Raw genomic sequence first — 19,130 nt, 5'->3', positions numbered from 1 at the left:
CTTATAAAATCCTGCTATTTTGTCATTTTCCACAGGTGCAAAATGATCATTTCTTTTTTATAAATAAAAACCATATTTTATAAGACAAATATGACCTGATTTGCCCCTGAGGAAAATGACAAAATTGCAGGATTTTATAAGACAAATATGACATGGTTTATTTTTGGACCAAAATGGCAATAAAACTGAAACCACGGGGACCCAGATGCAAAAAATTTGAGTTTTGGACTAAAGTGACAAAAGTGACCAAACCACAGGAACCAAAATGGCAGTTTACTCAAAAAAAAAAAAAAAAAAAAAAAAAAAAAAAGAAGAATCTCAAACACTCTTGAAAGTTGAAAAAGGTTTAACAGGCAGTAAAGGACGAAAGGTGCAATGGATAAATACGTTTCCCTATCTAAGAAAGAAAATCTTAAAAAAAAAAAAAGAATTGGTGGCGATATCTTGTGCTCCTCTGCAACTACAGGTTTATGCTTATGAATGATAGATTGAGGTGTTAGCTGAATAAGGGAAGTTCAGCTCTTCAACCGTCTCGGACAACCTAGCTTTTCAGGTTTTCCTTCTTCTTCTTCTTCTTATGTAAATTTTAGCTAAGAACCCTAATCGGCATCTTGCTGATGAGTGAATTGAACTTTACACGCTTCAATTTCATGCTTTATTAGGGTTCTGTGACCTAGCTTAGGTGATCTAAACATGACATCTTTGTTTATCTGATTGAAATATTCAATTTAGGATTAAATTCCCAAATCTTCGGGAGCAGGGATGGTTATGATCACAGTTTTTGTTGGTGGCAGTTTTCTTGTACTATAGTTGTGTATAATGCCATTCTTTGATTGATGCTGGGCTTCTCCGAACATCCCAAAATTTTTTTTGGCCATGTGCCAGATAAAAAATTTGGGCCATTTAACATAAACCCATCAATCATTCAATCAAATATATAAAAACTAAAAACCCTAAACATATGAAATCACACAATAAGACTAAAGGTTGAATCTCAAGAATTTTATACCTTAATCTCAAGATTATCCACCCAACAAACTTCGTTTTAAAAAGCGGGCCTAGGCGCGAGGCTCATCAAGGCTCAGGGTCCCTCGCTTTTTTGCTTAGCGCCTAGAGTAAACCCAAGAAGCGGTGCGCTTGAGCGCTTTTTTGTTAGGTGATGAGGCACTGAAGCCTGCGCTTTAAGGACCTTATACGAAAATTACACGTTCTGTGTAGAAACAACCATACCTGTGAAGATGAAACACCTGGCTATTCATAAAATTGGAGATCATATTGCCAGAATTAACGATTTGAAGTGCTTTTGAGAGAAGGAGGTGTAAGAGTGATGGCTAGAAAAGCCCGTCGCTTTTGTGCTTTGCGCTTCGCACCTTGGTTTTAGACCTCGTCGCTTTTGTGCGCCTCTCGCTTTTTAAAACCAAGCCAACAAAACCCTGGAATCGCCCTTTGAAACCCCTCCTGCGTCGATGATGATGATGATATCCTTGCTTCCTCGCTCGATTTCGACCTATCAATCCACTCCTCTACTGCAATGATGATGAATGAATGAACCCAGCGACTAGCGTGAATGATCGACGTTTGGACTTCTTCTATTGCCCAGCAGCGCCCACAATTGGGTTATAATTTTTTAAATACGTTTGTTTATTCGCCACTTGGGGCCTGGGCCTGTTAATTAGGCACAGATTGGCCATTGTGCCTTTTAACTTTTAAGGGTTACCAATCTCATTCTCATATATGATGTACACACTTATAACACATGCCCATTTAACATTTGTTTTTTGTTATACACAGGCCCTTTAAGGATATATTTATAAAAACATACAGAATTTTTTTTAAATATATATATAAAAAAATAAAAAAAAAAATTTTAAAAAGTTTTCGGGCCGTATATTGGTTTTAAATCTGTTCTATGTATGGATATTCTAACTTGTTTTGCTAAATTCTGATCATTTAGCGGAGTAGAGTGGAAGTTTTTCATACATCAGATCAGGATGGGAGTATGCTTGTCTAAGGTGAGTTTTCAATTACTTACTAGTAAAACGATTCCATTTTATTATCATTTCAATTACTGAACCTGTCTCATTTTGTGGAGATAAAGAATATTTTTATCATGATAAGAATACATAGTCGTGGGAAAACATGGATAGTCGGAATTGAACGACTCGGGCATTATAGAGTGAGATTGCATTGCATGATCACCATCATGAATGATATTTATTGAAATTAGATTAAGTGTTTTCTTTAAGGCTTACAGCCTTCCTATCCCGACAGATGGTGTTTTTAATCCTTAATAATATGTGCATGCTCCAACTGTCCCATCATGTGGGTGTTAGGCGTAACATAAATGTATCTTTAGAATTTCGAGACATCGATTGTCTCTCCCAATGGGTAAACAAAAACTAAATCAGTTTGGTGCTGTTTGTTTTTTCTGTGGGAAAAGGTCTGCAGTCTGCGGACCACATCTGCAGGCATCTGCAGGAGAAAAGGTGGACCAAATGTCTGCAGTCTGCAAGGAAGAGAGGGTTTGTTTTTTTTTATTTTATAAAAACATCTTCTCTTCTCAAACACACACAAACACACTTTCACACACACACACACATCCCTCGATCTCTCTCCTCTCTGCCTTCATCACCACCACCAAGCACCACCGTCACCACCGCCACCACCGTCACCACCGCCACCACCGTCACCACAAACCTCCCCCGTCGCAACCACCCACCCCCGTCACACTCTCCTCCCTCGATCTCTCTCTCTGCCTTCATCACCACCGTCACCACCGTCACCACCGTTCTCCGATGATGATGATAATGGTCTCCTGCTGCTCCCCTCTCTCTCTCTCTCTCTAGTCTCTACGGTATCTCTCTCTCATCGATTTGGGGGTTTGTTCGATTTAGGGTTTTGGTTCGATTCAGGGTCGGAGCAGGGGTTCGATTTGGGGGTTTTGATGATGATGATTTGGGGGTTTTGATGATGATGATTTGGGGTTCGAATTGATGATTTGGGGGTTCGATTTGGGGTCGGAGCAAGGGTTCGATTTGGGGGTTTTGATGATGATGATAACAGATGATGATGATGATGATGGTGTCGGAGCAGGGGTGTCGGAGGTGGAGTTGGTGGCGGAGTGGAGGTGGTGGCGGAGCAGTGGTGTCGGAGGTGGAGGTGGTGCCAAGAAGAGGTAAACGTTTGCGAGGAGAAGACTTGGGTCCATGTCTGCTCCAAGAAGAGGTCTCGCAGACCTTTTTTAATGAAAGGTCTGCGAGAAAACAAACAAGCTGCAGACATCAAACGTCTGCGCGCGTCTGCGTCGCGCAGACATAAGTGGCCAGAAGTACTTCTGGCCAAAAAACAAACAACACCTTTATCATTAAGCATAAAAATAAATTACAGTTGTAAAGCCCTTTGCATATAGACTGACGAAAATCCATATCCTAATATAACTAAAACATTGCTCCTAAATAATAAAATACATGTATCTTATATTAATCATCGTAAACGATTGGGGATTATTGTAGCTGTCCCAAAAATTAGAGTTACGATTCCGGATGCTGTTTAAGCTGATGCACCACTAGTGTCATTGATCCTTGAACCAAGACTCCAACCGGTGGAGGTTTGGGTCTATTTTTTGATGGAAGATTTTGCTTATTTGGTAGCCATTTGTGACGATGATCCATTAAGCCCTAGGTGGTTCAAACTTGGTTGTTTTTATAGCTGGAATTATGGCAAAATTTACATATTTATTTTGATTACGAGGGTTAGGGTTGATTTCGGGCTCGATAGATAAAGGGTTTTAGGCTGTAGGCGAGTTAGTGGGTGGTGTATATGAATCATTTAGTCGGGTCAATACTTTAGTCAATTTATAATCTGGGCCATTCTTGACGATGGCAGTTGCTGTCGGTGTTTGACGAGGAAGTTCTGCCATGCTGATGATGGTGGCTACCGACATGCCTGACGAGTGACGATGGTGTTTGTTGGCAATGTTTTCGGCTTATATGTCTAATTACAAATTGAGTCTATCTAAGGTTTATTTTTAAGAAAAAAGTAAATAAATATTTGAAATTAACTTTTATATTCAAATATACATATATAATAAGTGAGTTTGTTCATCTGTTTAGATTGTTTGGGTTGTGGGTCAGATCAAAATCCAGTAACTAATGGGTCAGATCAGGCTTCCTTTAGTCGGGTCATGGGTCAGGGTCAGATCATATAATCAACTACTAAGCTTAACTACTTCCTAGACCAAGAACACACCTGACTATGTATCTTCTAAATCACACACATCCTAGTATCCTATTTCAAGTACAGTGAGAGAACAACTACTACCTCTACAACAATTGGATGTCTGATATCTAGTTCTGTCGGTAACCAATCATATCGGTTACATTTTTCTTGAATGGAGAAGCTGTAAACCTCTGTTCGATTTGGTTACACATAAACCAATAATATGTATTTTATTGATGAATACATGTCCAGGAATTGATTATACAAAGTAATTAACTAAAGCAAATACTTTCTGACCTAATTTAGTTATCCAAATCCTAAAACATTGTACATATAAGTAGAAAATATATAAAACTAGATACAGTTTTAGATAACAAGAATCAAACTTTTAGTTCTCCGTTTTTTTTTTATTTATTCAAGAGCTTCCTTTATATCATAAAGAGAGGCTAAAAAAGAAAGGATACTATAATTTTTTTTTTCTTTTTTTGTAAATAGACTGAAATTGAGGACCGATATTATCGGTGATATATCGGTCCCTTAGTAAAATATCAGCGTCAAATATCGGTACCGATATTATCGGCGATATTGACCGATATAACCCATATATCGCCTATATTTGACCGATATATCACCGATATTTGACCGATATAACAGATATATCACTGAATTATTGGTGTTAAATTGCTACATATATAAATTCTGCATTATATTAAGATTACCGATATCTCACCGAGATAACCTATATTTCAAATATCGGTGGTCCTTGACCGATATCCGATATTTTACCGCATTAACTGCATAGCCTAAAGCAACCCAGCTATAGGTGCTACCTAAGAAGCTATATGTACAACCTAAAGAATCCACAACTGCTCATTCTATTTCACTTGAGAATCAAAATATATACTACTTCTATGTTACACACAGTCAACCAAGTTCCTGAATATTCACATCTACCAAATAAGTAAGAGTCTTATGGTAAAATAAGCTTAGAAGTTGATGAACATGACCGTCAAAGCTGGTGATCAACTTTGACTGTTAGCCTAAAATTCATCTTTTTTTTTGTTGTTGTAAATTAACCGACGATGTAGTTTAATGCAACTAATGTTTACAGTATCATGACGACGATGATGAGTCGAACCATCAGGCTGAATTTGCTGGAGGTAATGTGACACTTGTCACTACTAAGGATGCTTGGGATCAAAAGCTATCAGAAGCAAATAGGGAACACAAAATAGTACATTTTAATATTATATGAATTACATAATTTACCTTTCTTGCTATATTATAAAGTAGTGTCTCATGATATATGTTTGTCTGGGTTCCAGGTAATTGCCAACTTCAGTGCATCCTGGTGCGGGCCATGTAGAATGATCGCACCATACTTCATCGAGCTTTCTCTGAATCACACTACTCTTATGTTTCTATCAGTGGACGTTGATGAATTACCAGTAAGTTATATATCCTCCTTCTTGGTAATTTGAATTTCACATGTCAATTTTATAACTGAATTATGAATGTTTTAACATCCTAAAACTAGTTGTTAGATTTTTTTTTTGAACAGCGAAACTTCTATAAAAATATAGAAAAAGGGCCAGCAAGAAACTAGAATCCCAAAGTTACAAAATTATATCCTGGATATTAAAGTCACACCATCTAACCCAAACAAGGCTTACGTATTTAGATCTACTAGAAATCCAATAAAAAGCGTTTTCCTTGATAGTGTCCGCCATTTTATTAAACTAATTGTTAGATGCAAAGGTACTTTGAGTACAGCAATGCAATATCTTTTCTAAATTGTCCATAATTAATATGTTAGGCTATAGGGTGTGAGGGGCATGGTTGGGTCATCAATCGTCACGTAGGATCATTAATGGATTGCTACACCACCCCCTTGTCTCATCCACCATGATTCCCATGGATTAAACCATGACAACCATGAGCCTCCTTTCCTTATTCAATATCTCCTTTCCTTTTCACAAAAATAAATTGAAATAAGATAATAGTGGTTTGAGTCATGACCACACCCTTAGGGTAGTGGTTTTGGATGATCGATTAGAAGCAGGTGACATGATGCTAATGTGGAGGGTCATGGTGATCATGAGGGTCATGACCACACCCTATAGCCTTACTTTAATAGGGTAACTCTAGAGAAATGTAGCCATGTTTGGCAAGTGTTCTAAATTAAGTCATTAAAGCTTTTTTTTTTGTCTCTTTAAAGTCACTAAACTTTAATTTAATGTTCTAATCCCATGTAATTATCAGGTTACCAGGTAACAATGATGATTTGTCAGGTTTCATTATTTTTTTAATTATTAAAATGATTAGGAAAAAAATATCGCTTCATTCTCAAATACTGAAAATAAATGGCAAGATTTAGTGGATTGTTTTTTTAATCATAAAATTTATTTACTTATCCTCTTAACAAGCTTCTTCTTCATCCTACTTACACAGTGGAAGAACACCATGGCTAAACTAAGTTCTTCTCTCCCTTTTTGTTTTATAGATTTTTTTACTTCATATTAATTTCCCACCTTATTCATCCTACGTTACATTTTACAAAAATGAAAGAACTGGTTTTGTTGTCAAGCCAGTGCCACCGTCAACCACCGTATTCCGCCACCACCGGGGACGGTTCTTCCACCACAAAGTTTAAAAAACTCTCTCTCCTCGACTGGACTTCTACCGATGACGCCCGATTCCGGCGAGGATCTGTTTTAAAGCCGACGATGGTGGCTGCGGTACGTAGCGGAGGAGATGAGTATTTCTGCACTTACGTTCAGAACTGGATTTCGGCTAGAAAGGTTGATTACAAGCTTATCAGCGCCGGGGTTGTCGGGCGGCGTGCGGTTGTTTGCAGGTGTCGGGCGAAAGGCGTCGAGTCTCATGTCTTCAATATCAAAGAACAAGTCTCATGTGTTTCAAAAAAACACCCACAGAGTACACGTACATCTAAAAAATATATTTTATCTTTTTATTATCATTATTATTATTAAACAAAAATAAATGATAACCTGATAACCTGGTAATTTACACACTGTTAGAACATAAATTTAAAGTTTAATTACTTTAGAGAAACAAAAAAAGTTTGAATGATTTAATCAAAACACTTGACAAACTTGATTACATTTTTGTGGCATTTTCCCTACTTTAATTACATATATTCTAATTGTTAAAATTTTGTTAAACTTTATTTCTTTATAGGAGTTTGTTAAATTTTGATTTATAGAAAGATATTTTTTTTTCCGGGTGTTAATGCAGGAATTCAGCACACAATGGGATATAAAAGCGACTCCAACGTTCATATTCCTTAGAGACGGAGACCAGGTTGATAGGCTTGTGGGAGCCAACAAACCGGAGCTCCTAAAAAAGATAAGCGGTATTGTCAATTCCCAGCCTCCTCCTCCTCCTGCTTGTTCTGACATGTAATGCAACCGTATATAACTTTCCCTATGGTGTTTATGTATTTTCGTAACAATCGTTATGAATATGAATGTTGACATTGTATTGTTAGGTTGGTATTTCTAAAAGAAACTTATAGATCACATACATGCTTAGGCCCCTCTATGGCCTAGAAAGCTAACATAGACTCTAAAATGTTTTAACCACACATGAGAATTTGTTTTTTTCTCCTTCTAGAAATATAAAAGTTTTATAAAAAATTATGCATACGATAAATAATAGTAGTAGTAGTAGCATTAGCAGATTGAAAACTTAACAAATGAATGTTACTTTTGGTGATATTTGAAGGACTTGATAAAACTCATAATTAGATTTGTGCTTTTGTTTTGTTTTGTTTTGTTTTTTTTTTTTGCTGAAGTAGCCTTGAAAGAATACATGTTACATGATTAAAAAACAAATATGTTCTACTATATATCTGCTTTTAGAAGATGATTAAAAATATACTTAAAAATATCAAGAAGAGTCTAAAAGTATTAAAAGATGACCTGTATGTATACTGTTGTATTTCATTTCACCTTTCTATATTAAGTAGATTTTTAATTATTTTTAGAGTTAGTATTGATATATTGATGTTACTGAAAAAATATTAAATTTGCAGAAGATATAATTTTTTTTCACCCAGTCAATTTTAGATGCAGAATTTGAACATAGAGTTACATAGAACTTTTACACCTAGTCAATTTTAGTTATCAGCAACATTAATCCCCTGTTATTTGTGGAACTTGAACCCAAGACCGTCCCCCGCGACCAAACTCAGACGTTTAAAGGCTTTATTTTGCCAATGGACCACCACCCCATTGGTCTGAATCGTAAAGTTTTAGCTAAATAAACATCAAGAAACAGCCAAAAGTGTGGTTTGTATTCTCAGTGTATAAAAATTAGAATTCCCAACATTCTAAATTTAATCCAAACCACTGATACCTACCGAGAGACAATATCTATACCATTGCAATTTATATAGTATGTATGTGTATATATAACATTATAAAAACTCGCAATGTTTTCTAATTTTAGATACACCCTGTTATAACATATAAAGTACTAAATCCAAAATATCACAAACGTATAACCGGCTAACGTCCATTCGGGTTCATAATCTGCGAGAAAACTGCACTTGGTGTCAAGCCATTCGAGTCGACACTCGCGAGACTTTGACTAGTGATGCTTGTCGAGTCCGTCACACTTTCATTGAAATCCTTTGACTTTCCGTTCAGCGGTGTCTCATCATTTTCCATTTCGACTGATCCCTCACCTGCGCTCTCTTGAAGCTGCAAAGCAAACTCGAGGTTCCAAAGAACATCTCCCATTGATGGTCTACGTATCCCCTCATCAGCAAGACACTTGACAGCGATTTCTGCCACTTTCGTGAAGCACTCGGGTGAAACTTTCCCCCTCAAATACGGGTCCAGAATCTCATCAAGAATGCCCTTCTTGTGACAGTGCAACGCCCATTCTGCTAAGCTCACTTGCTCTTTTGAAAGTGTCAGGTTCAGGGCAGGCCGAGCAGATAATATCTCAAAAAGCACAACTCCAAAAGAGTACACATCTGACTTCTCGGTCAACTTCTGTCTCCGGTAGTATTCAGGATCCAAATACCCGAAACTACCCTTAACAACTGTGCTTACGTGAGTGTGATCCATGGCAGGGCCCGTCTTTGATAGCCCGAAATCCGACACTTTGGCAACCCAATTTTCGTCCAAGAGGATGTTGGTTGTTTTCACATCCCTATGGATGATGGTGTGTTTGGCACCCGTGTGAAGATAGTGTAGGCCGCGTGCTGCACCTATGCATATATCAAGTCGTTGCTTCCATGTTAACGGTTGATTCTGCGTCTTGTAAAGATGCTCTCTTAGTGTTCCGTGAGCCATGTAATCATATACAAGGATCATCTCAGAATTTTCTTCACAGTAACCGATTAAAGAAACAAGGTGACGATGCCGAAGCTTTGAAAGCATTTCGAGTTCCGTTCTAAATTCGTTTACACCTTGGCCAGAGAGTGAGTTTCCTCTTTTGATAGCGAGTTTAGTCGTTCCACCATCGATCTCTCCTCTATAAACCTTACCAAATCCACCAACGCCAACAAGTCGATCCTCGTCAAAGTTATTGGTGGCATCCTTAATCTCTGCAAAAGTAAAATGGCGACCAAGGTTTGAAGGAGCATAACTTCCATACGTCTTGGCGGTAGCGTCCGAGTTTCCATATAAGGAAAGTGGTAGCCAATTAGAGGTCCGGTCGCTCGAGTTTTGATTCTTTTGTCTTTTTCCTTTATGGGAAAGAAAACAAACAACAAGGCTAACAAAAACTATGCCTGCAAGTCCACCACCGATGGAACCACCAATTATCCCTCCTTTGTGATCTGATTTACTAAGTGGCAACACTCTAGAGGGGTCGATGATGGGCTGGCTTGGTATTGGATTTGGAAGTGATCCCGCAAGATTTCCACCACTCGTGTTTACTTTGAAGATCTCGATACCATTCAAGATGGCATTATAGTCCATCGGTGTCATGTAAGTGTTAGGATGCAATGCTAGCCAGAGATCTTGTCTTGGACTCCCAAGTGGAAGAAACACCCCATAATCTTTATAAACAGGAACCTTACTCTCTGATGCCCAAAGAATAACATCTGCAGCGGCCTCTGCGGTCTGATTGTTTATTAAAATTTCAAACACCCTTTGGTTAGGTTTCGTTTTATCTGGAGCAATTTCACAAAAATGGAGCCTAACCAGGTATGTGAAACCGGTATCAACATCAAAGTACCAACTCAGATTGAACCCAAGGTTGGCTTGTGGGTTTGGAAGCATGGCTCGAGCTGTTTTATACACTTCAACTGGTGCAACATAATCTGGAAACCCTGAAGGATAACTGATTGTAACGTTCTGATCAGCAGCTACAGGAATCCCAATGGCAGAACCGTATATATAAGGAGTGTCATCCCCCCATCGTCTAAAGAGCCCAGTATCCCCGCTAGCTGAAATAGTTTGTCCACCAACATTTAACCGGTATACATTTTCAAGTGCAGTAGTGTTGTCAATGCCGAAAGACCCGGAGGCACCAACCAGCGTAAATCCTTTGGAGGAATAGATATCATCTGGGTGAGGCACAATTTCAATCCCGTTAATAAACGCATATGAATCAGGAGTGTTTGGATCAGGAGTAAATGTGACATTCAAATCCCCCCCGGATCCAGTATTTACAGAATATTCCTTGGAAAAGAAATCATAGTTGAGATTGGTGGCAGTTTCAAATGCACTAAAGTTTCTTAAAAGGGAATACGGTCCAATATCAACAGAGAAGACCCCAAGTTTGGCAACATGCTTAGCATAATCCGCAGGGTAGAAGTAAAGGCGGACAAACTTCCTTCCAGATGATACCGTGAAGCTGTAAGTGAATTCAGATTGAAATATGCGGGCGCTCATGTAAGGGGTTGTAGGAACAGAAGGTTTTTGGGTAGCAGCATCAGAAGCTAAGGAGTTTCCCACTGATGATGATGCATTCATATCAGAGGTCCATTTTCTACCATCATCATCGCTAATTTCTCCATTTGCACCACAATTTAGAAAGATCCTATCGGTTGGACCATAATTCGCAGCATGAATCACAGAAACAAGCAGTAGAAAACACGTAAAATGCTCCGGCGTTCTCATTATACTTGCACAGCTGAAAAGGATTCACAATCACATTTCAATGCTACTGAAACATCATTCAAAGCAGAGAACAGGAACATACATAACAAATAAACTAAGGGAAATTTTATAATCCATTGGCTGATGACACTCTTATCTTTTACTTTGGTCGCCAAAGGCAATTAATTCCACTGGCATAATTATCACTCTAAATTTCCCCATTTCATGAATAATAATCATCACTGTGAGCGAATACAAATGGAAATTACTCATAAAGGAAATCTATAATAATTAATCTGGCAGTGGTTATAGTTTAAAATGCAATTTGCCATAAATCAAACAATTTGGACCATAAGAGAAAGAGGAAAAGTGATGAAATTAATTCAATCAATTTTAAATAGAAAATCCTCCCTCCGGGTATCTAATCTATTTCAAAAAGATATGAACCAAAACAACAGAAACAAACAGTAAAGCAGCTCCACATACTAACCACTAACAAGTACCAGAAGAATGAATGAAATTCAAAAGGCGGCGTCATCTATCAAGTTTACTAAAAGTATTAGAAACAGAAATCAGACGCCATTAAATAGACCATCATTTACCTCCGGATCTTCGATCAGCTTTCTTTTGAGGTATGGAACCAACAGTAAACTAAAAAGATGACGATGATGATGATGATTGATGATCCTTTAAAGAAATAGTCAGTCAAAGAATCGATGATTGTTTCCAAATTGTCAAACACGAAACAGGATTTACGTCTAAACTCAAACTGGCGCTATACAGCACCATATATTCCTTATTTTGGAAATTTCTGTTTTCTATATAACAATAAAACATCTTTCAAATTTTAAAATTTAGGATTCTATTGTTTCTACAACACCAGTTCGAGTGTTAGTATTCACACAACTCTCCTTTCTATCTCTTTTGTCTAAGAGGGTGTTTGGGATTGAGTTTTGAATGAGATTTTTCGATTATTGAAATCGTAAATAGGGTAAAGATCAAATAGGAAGTTTATTTTGGCTAGGAAGTATAGGAAGTAATCTTAGCCGTTCATCATATTTTTTTAAATTTTTGTACGCGGTGGCATTTTCGTCTTTTTACATTATCATATCTTCGTTCTAATTCAATTACAGATTCTGTTACTTCTTTTCTTAGTTCATCACTCTCATAACATAATTGAAGGTTCTGTAACCCTAAATCACCGTCGATTGCAAATTCATCTCTTTTCAAACATTAATCTTGTATCGTTCGTCAATTCGATAACTTCAATGTCTTCTTCAAACTCTGCTGGTATGTTTAGCTTCAATTCGGAGTAAAATTTTGTTATTTTTTCTGAATTTCTTTGTTTTACGTTTTATAATTCGTGGTTCTGTAAGTAATATTTGATTTTTCATAAGTTTAATAGTTATTGTTGTATAATTAAACATAATTTGTTTGTTTTTTTTCTTCATCATTTATTGCGTTTTAGTGAAGAGTTGCGTTTTATGATATTAATTAAATTGTATGAATATAAAACTTTTATTTTTATGTTATATAAAGCTTTAACTGTCTATAACTGTTATTGTTGTACAATGTTTTGTTTATTCATCATTTTATGCGTTTTACTGAATGTATTGCGTTTTATGATTTTTTAGATAATAGTTCATATACAAACCTTAAAGGTTTGTATTTCATATATTATTTTTAACTTATTTTTATGATTTAATATTAAACACATTATTATATAGGATGTATTGCGTTTTATGATTATTTGTTAAGTGTTTCAGATCATATGATGCGTTTTACTGAAGCTGTTGCTTTTTATGCTTTTTATCCATATTAGTCTATATATAAACTTTAAATGTTTGAATTTTAAATTTTTATTAATATATTTTTTGGTTTATCAATAAAAACATTATTATGTAAGATGAATTGCGTTTTAAAGTTTTTTTTAATTGTTTCAGATAACATTTCCAAGTGGGAGGAACGTGTATGCATAAACAGTGGAAGAAAGTTTTTCAAACCTAAAGTCAGTGGATCCATTACACCTGCTGTTGGAATGTTTTTTAAGTCATTTGATGAGGCTTTTGCGTTTTATCAGAGATATGCACTTGCTGCAGGTTTTTCTGCAAGAAAAAATACCTCTTGGAAAAATGGTGATGGTTTAGTGAAAATAAGATATATTGTCTGTTCAAAAGAAGGATTTCATGTTAGCAAAGAAATAGATTCTGGTTCAGTTGAGAATAGTAAAAAGATTGTTAGACGTAATAGAGGTTCAAAAAGAGTTGGATGCAATGCTCATGTGAAATTAATATTAGAGAACAATAATATGTATAAAATCTACTACTTTGAAGAAGAACATAATCATATCTTTGTGGAAGATGAAGATATTCATTTCTTGCCGGCTGCACGAAGTATCGATTATGTGAAAGAAAGTTTTATATCTGGATTGTCAGCAATCAATATTGGACCTGTTAAAGCATTCAATATTATGAAAACAATGTATGGTGGTTTTGGTGAAGTTGGTGCTAGTAAAGTTGATTGTAAGAATTATAGAAGGGATTTGAATCTTTATATCGGAGAGTATGATGCAGAAATGGTAGTTAGGCGTCTTATTAGGAAGAAAGAATGCTGTCCGGGTTTCACATGTGATTATGTTATTGGTGAAGATAGAAGATTGAAAGGGCTTTTCTGGGCTGATGAGCAATCAAAAAAAAATTATACAGTTTTTGGTGACATATTTGGTTTTGATGCTACTTATAAATCAAACAAGTAAGTTTTTTTTCATTTATTGCGTTATATATTCTATTGCGTTATACATTCTGTTCTAATTTCTAATGCTTTTTTAATTTGTTTTTTATGCAGGTATGATTTGGTTTTTGTTCCATTTACTGGTATTGATAATCATTATAGGAATGTCACATTTGGTGGTGCATTACTTGGTTCGGAGACTGCAGATTCTTATAGATGGCTTTTAAGGTGTTTTGTTAATGCTTTTGGAAGTGAGCCTAAAGTTGTTGTTACTGATCAAGATGCTGCAATGAAGAGAGCTATTAAGGATGTACTTTCAAGAAGTAGGCATAGGTTATGTATGTGGCACATATGGGAGAAATTGAAGACAAAGGTATTAACTGCGTTTTATGATATAACAAACTGAAATTTTAATTGTTTTATTATTGCGTTTTATGTATTATACAATAAGATCACCAAATATTTTTATCAATAGAATTACAAAACAATTGCGTTTTACCATCAATTCATTATGTTTATCATTTTCAATATATTGTTTTTAAATTATTGCGTTTTATGTTTTATAATATTATTACTTTTTTATTCAGGTTGGTCCTGTTTTGTCTGCAAACACTGATTTTAATACAAGAATGACTCATGTTGTTTGGAATGATACTATTAGTCCAGAAGATTTTGAAACTGAGTGGCATTCAATAATGTCTACTTTTGGATTGGAAAATCATGAGTGGTTAAAAGATATGTACGATCTTCGATTTGACTGGATTCCTGCTTATTACCATGGAGAGGATTTGGCTGGTCTTATGCGTACTACTTCGAGATGTGAAAGCGAGAATTACTTCTTTGGTCAGATTTGCAATCCAAGATGTACACTTGTTGAATTTTTCACTCATTTTGAGACTGCAATGGATATTCAAAGGCATGAGCATAGGAGGAATGATCATGATACAAGGTATATTGAGTCTAAGCCCTGGAGTGACTTTGTATTGGAGAAACAAGCATCAGAAATATACACCAAAAACAATTTTTAAGGATATTCAGATTGAAATTGATGCTGCCATTACAAAGTGTATGTCAAAGTCTCTTGATATTGTGGGTGATGTTCAATATTTTGAAATAAAGGATTTCAGACAGCCATGCACATCTTTTTTGAAGGTATTTTTTAAATTTATATATTTTTAAATATCTATTGCGTTTTATTATTCCATCATTCATTGCGTTTTATCATTATATGAAAATATAGTTTTATCTGTATTATAATTAAGATTCATTGCGTTTTATATTTAATTTCACTAATTTTATATAGCTTTTTAATCTTATTTACAGGTGCAATACAGCAAACAAGAAGATGGATTAACAATAAGTTGTTCTTGCAAACGGTTTGAACAATTTGGTATATTATGCCGGCATATATTTTACGTTTTACGGTATGATGATATAAATGAGTTTCCTAGAAGATATGTTCATAGAAGATGGATGAGAGATGTTGTTTCTGTTGGATCAAATCATTCAAATATTCGGTTTGATGAAATTGGTAGGAATAGTGAAATTGATAAAGTTTATAGAGAAATCGTTGTTGCAAATGAGTATGTGGTTAATAGGCTGGTTGGCGATATAGATGAGTTGTGTCGTTACAGGGATCATATTAAAAGTTATATTGATAAAGCGGATGAGGTTATGGTTGCTGCGCCGCCTCCTAGTCGCAAAGAAAGATTTGCTGAAATTGGAGGGAACATAGAAAAATCAGATTCTATTATTCGTGTGCCGATCAAAACAAGGACCAAAGGATGCGGTGTACAAAAAAGGATCAAGTCAAATCGTGAGATTGCAATTCAGAAATCATCAAAGATCCAGAAATCGTGCCGTGTATGTGGTGAAAAAGGACATAACAGTCGCACATGTAAAGATAAGGTTTCTTCTAATGCTATAGGTTCTAGCAATGCAATGTAATTATGTATAGAAATTCTGACAAAATCAGATATCAATAAGTAAAAAAAAATTTGTCATTGCGTTTTATGATGTATATGTTTCATCTCATTTTATTACTGAGTTTTATAATATCCATCATATTTATCAGTATGTTTTGGTTAATTGCGTTTTATCATACCAACAATATATTGTAATTGCGTTTTATACATGAACAATATAATTTAAATTGTATTTTTTGATTAATGCGTTTTATTGTAACATAGATCATAGAACAAATTAAACACGAAATGATGACAACACTAAGATTCCAAAAGGGATTTCAAAATCACATGACAGCTTTTTTTGGAAAGTTGCGTTTTATGATAACAGTATATTGTTATTCCGTTTTATAGATAGAACAATATACTTTAATATGTTTTTTTTTTATTATTGCGTTTTATTGTAACACATATTAAACATAAAATTAAACAAGAAATTCAAGTAGATATAATAAACATTGCGTTATATAGATAATGATAGTTCTAAACAAAGATGATTTTTTCAAGAAACAAAAATAACAAAAATAACTAGCATGATCAGCTTCATGGATCAAAGTTTGTTTCTTCATCGGATGAAAACCCTAAGCTTCCATCAGGGATTTCTTCATCACTTTCAGATTCAACCCAAAGTTCAACCTGTGAGAGTACTGCGTTTTGAAGCTTCTCTGCAAATTTGCTAGCAGAGTTGTTGATGATTGGTATTTCGGATAACTGCTTCAAAAAACTTATATCCTCACTGGTAGATATGTCCTTTGGGTCATACATCTCCACCTCACCATCGTCCCAAGTCACTGAAACTTTGAAAGTTTCTTCAATGAACTCCCAAGATGTAACCTGGGCATCTTCAGTTTCTGTTTGATTCGGATTACCATATCTTTTGTGTAGAATTCTGAACAGTGCGGCTGTTTGATCTGTGTAACAAGAAGGTGGTATACCTATTTCGTTCATCCTTTTCAAAACATTTTCATTGCAGTTTTGAAGGACAGAAGCAACGGAATGGTATTTTATTTTTTTTCCATCAAGGAATTGAAGAAAGAAATTGCCTCTTTTAACCCACCAAACTGATAGTTGTTGATTATCCATTTTAGGGTTTGTGTGTGTTGGGTATTTTGGTGTTTTTTGGTGTATGATGAGAGAAATGTGAAAATAGTTTAGGGTTTCTGTTCTTATATAATCTACTGGTAGAGGAATTTGAATCAATTTGTCTTAATAATAATAATGATTATTTTTTATTTTTTTCTTTTAATTGATATTTCCATCATATATACAGTATTTATATCAGGAATCTAAAAGGCTTTTTAAGGCTTTTGGTCTAATCATTTCTTGTCATTAAGATATCAGTTTATTTTATTTGTTTTTTGTATTTTATAAATTTAAAAAAAAAATCAATGCGTTATAAATATATTGCGTTATATGTTTGGAAAAGAATAATTAGAAAAAATATTGCGTTTTATAGTTTTTAGCATTTTAATACATTGTAATAATTTAAAAAGACAATAGCATATATTAAAATGTTGCGTTTTATAAATTTTATATAATTGTATAAATTGTTTACAAAATAATGATTTAATATTTTTAAATGATACATATTGCGTTTTAAGATAACAAAAAAATAACTGATATTTTAAAATAAAAAACATTGCGTTTTATAGTAAGTAGCATTTTTAACTCAAAGTAACTAGCATGATCAAGAAAATAATGATTTATATAAAAACCAAGATAAATGAAAAAACATTGCGTTTTATAATAAGTATCATTTCAAAATCAAAGTAAACCAGCAAGAGCAAGCCTGTCTTTAATCCTATCTAAACTAGTTTCATAAGATTGTTTTTTAAGTTTCGCACTGAGGTCTCGAAACGTCTTTGAGTCTTCAATAACATAATCTCTTTGTTCGTTGATTTCGTGCAATAATATCTTTGCGATGAACTTTCTTCTTAAATCTTCAAGTTGTGCGGTCTGCTTGTTGACTGGTTTTTTGTTTTTAACCTTCTTGATATTTGCAGGTACTTCATATTCCACGTTAAACCCACAATCCCATTTTTCGACCGGTTCTCCTTTATAACATTCCATATGACGCATTGTGAATATACCACAATCAATGCCATTATGTTGTGTCCTCCATTTCATCTGCATTGTCACACCCCCAAAATCCACCTGCGGATAACACCCGCTTCGAGGGCGTGACTGACCAGGATCCAGCCACCAATTATACCGAATACTTAAGTTGTTAACAAAAGTAATACTTACTATTCATAAGCTTAGCAAATATTAAGTTCAGAGTTTAAAGTTTTAAGTTCCAAAACAGTATTAAGTAGCGGAAGCATAAGTACGGTAGTTTAAAACAAAGTTCATGATTTCAAAGTAAGGTAACACCCAACACAAGGGTGAACAGACACTACACGTTCCCAAGCTGCAAGCTCCTGCGTCACTGGTTACCTGCAAAGCATGCAGTAAGGGGTCAACAATAATGCTGAGTGAGTTCACTAGTTGTCCAGTTTTAATTACCAAAAACTTTGTTTCACCGGTTAATTTATCCGTTTATACATGCCCTGGGGAGCTACCCCAAAAGTTAGCGACTAAACTGTTTTTCCAATACCGAAAACTAGGTAACCGTTACGTATCCGCAGGATGCCCCGATGTCAATGTTCTATCATCATTGACGAATATCTGAGTACATTAGTTCACGACCGATCCCAAACCAGGGCACGGTGTGAGGCTGGTAAACACCTAAATAGCGCTATCAACTAATAACCCGTTCGCCTAACCCGGCGACTAATCGGTATTTGTAGTAGGGACTTGAGTGATAGAGTTTCGTTTAGTGCCGTTAGTTGCAATCCGTATAAACAGTAATTAACCAAAAAGGTTTCCCAATACCCGGGAAGGAAAAGTAAGTTGTGTTCCCAATAACTAGGGAGGGTATGTAAATGGTATCCCCTTTTACCAGGGGATAGGATTGTTTTAGTCTCGTGTCCCAAACCACCGGGACGCATGCTTTTAAGTTGTGAACTCACCTTGGGTTGCTCGGTAGGTTTAGGTTACTTGTCAATCACGTTGGTCACCACGTCCTAACATGGTTACCGGTATAGGTCAGGTTCGGTATACAAGCATTCACATGAAATACATACAGGTACGTAAC

General features: G+C 35.4%; 3 protein-coding genes across 3 annotated transcripts; 2 read left to right on the top strand and 1 right to left on the bottom strand.

Annotated features, from left to right (window-relative positions):
• The first annotated feature begins 373 nt into the window (after window positions 1–373).
• On the top strand, window positions 374–7,760 carry LOC110894775 (thioredoxin H-type). Its single transcript, XM_022142005.2, has 5 exons — window positions 374–553; window positions 1,955–2,012; window positions 5,330–5,452; window positions 5,544–5,666; window positions 7,477–7,760. The coding sequence occupies exons 2-5, from the start codon at window positions 1,992–1,994 to the stop codon at window positions 7,642–7,644; spliced, it is 435 nt and encodes a 144-aa protein (XP_021997697.1). The 5' UTR covers window positions 374–553; window positions 1,955–1,991; the 3' UTR covers window positions 7,645–7,760.
• An 856-nt stretch (window positions 7,761–8,616) lies between these two features.
• LOC110894774 (receptor-like protein kinase FERONIA) lies at window positions 8,617–12,186 on the bottom strand. Its single transcript, XM_022142003.2, has 2 exons — window positions 11,903–12,186; window positions 8,617–11,334 (listed from the first exon to the last, which is right to left on the bottom strand). The coding sequence occupies exon 2, from the start codon at window positions 11,319–11,321 to the stop codon at window positions 8,751–8,753; it is 2,571 nt and encodes an 856-aa protein (XP_021997695.1). The 5' UTR covers window positions 11,322–11,334; window positions 11,903–12,186; the 3' UTR covers window positions 8,617–8,750.
• Window positions 12,187–12,568: 382 nt separating this feature from the next.
• Window positions 12,569–16,043, top strand: LOC110892777 (protein FAR1-RELATED SEQUENCE 5-like). Its single transcript, XM_022139926.2, has 5 exons — window positions 12,569–12,590; window positions 13,244–14,051; window positions 14,145–14,403; window positions 14,618–15,182; window positions 15,354–16,043. The coding sequence occupies exons 1-4, from the start codon at window positions 12,569–12,571 to the stop codon at window positions 15,056–15,058; spliced, it is 1,530 nt and encodes a 509-aa protein (XP_021995618.2). The 3' UTR covers window positions 15,059–15,182; window positions 15,354–16,043.
• Window positions 16,044–19,130: the final 3,087 nt, after the last annotated feature.

The sequence above is a fragment of the Helianthus annuus genome, chromosome 16 (assembly GCF_002127325.2).
Source record: "Helianthus annuus cultivar XRQ/B chromosome 16, HanXRQr2.0-SUNRISE, whole genome shotgun sequence".
Lineage (NCBI taxonomy): Eukaryota > Viridiplantae > Streptophyta > Magnoliopsida > Asterales > Asteraceae > Helianthus > Helianthus annuus.
The sequence above is the reverse complement of the archived record's forward strand: the minus strand, read 5'-3'. Positions and strand labels throughout refer to the sequence as shown.

Coding starts and splice junctions, on each gene's coding strand:
- LOC110894774 (XM_022142003.2), bottom strand. CDS start 11,321: ATGAGAACGCCGGAGCATTTTACGTGTTTTCTACTGCTTGTTTCTGTG.
- LOC110894775 (XM_022142005.2), top strand. CDS start 1,992: ATGGGAGTATGCTTGTCTAAG. Junction 2,013..5,329: donor TGGGAGTATGCTTGTCTAAG/GTGAGTTTTCAA, acceptor TAATGTTTACAG/TATCATGACGACGATGATGA. Junction 5,453..5,543: donor CAAATAGGGAACACAAAATA/GTACATTTTAAT, acceptor TCTGGGTTCCAG/GTAATTGCCAACTTCAGTGC.
- LOC110892777 (XM_022139926.2), top strand. CDS start 12,569: ATGTCTTCTTCAAACTCTGCTG. Junction 14,052..14,144: donor GCTACTTATAAATCAAACAA/GTAAGTTTTTTT, acceptor TTTTTTATGCAG/GTATGATTTGGTTTTTGTTC. Junction 14,404..14,617: donor GGGAGAAATTGAAGACAAAG/GTATTAACTGCG, acceptor TTTTTTATTCAG/GTTGGTCCTGTTTTGTCTGC.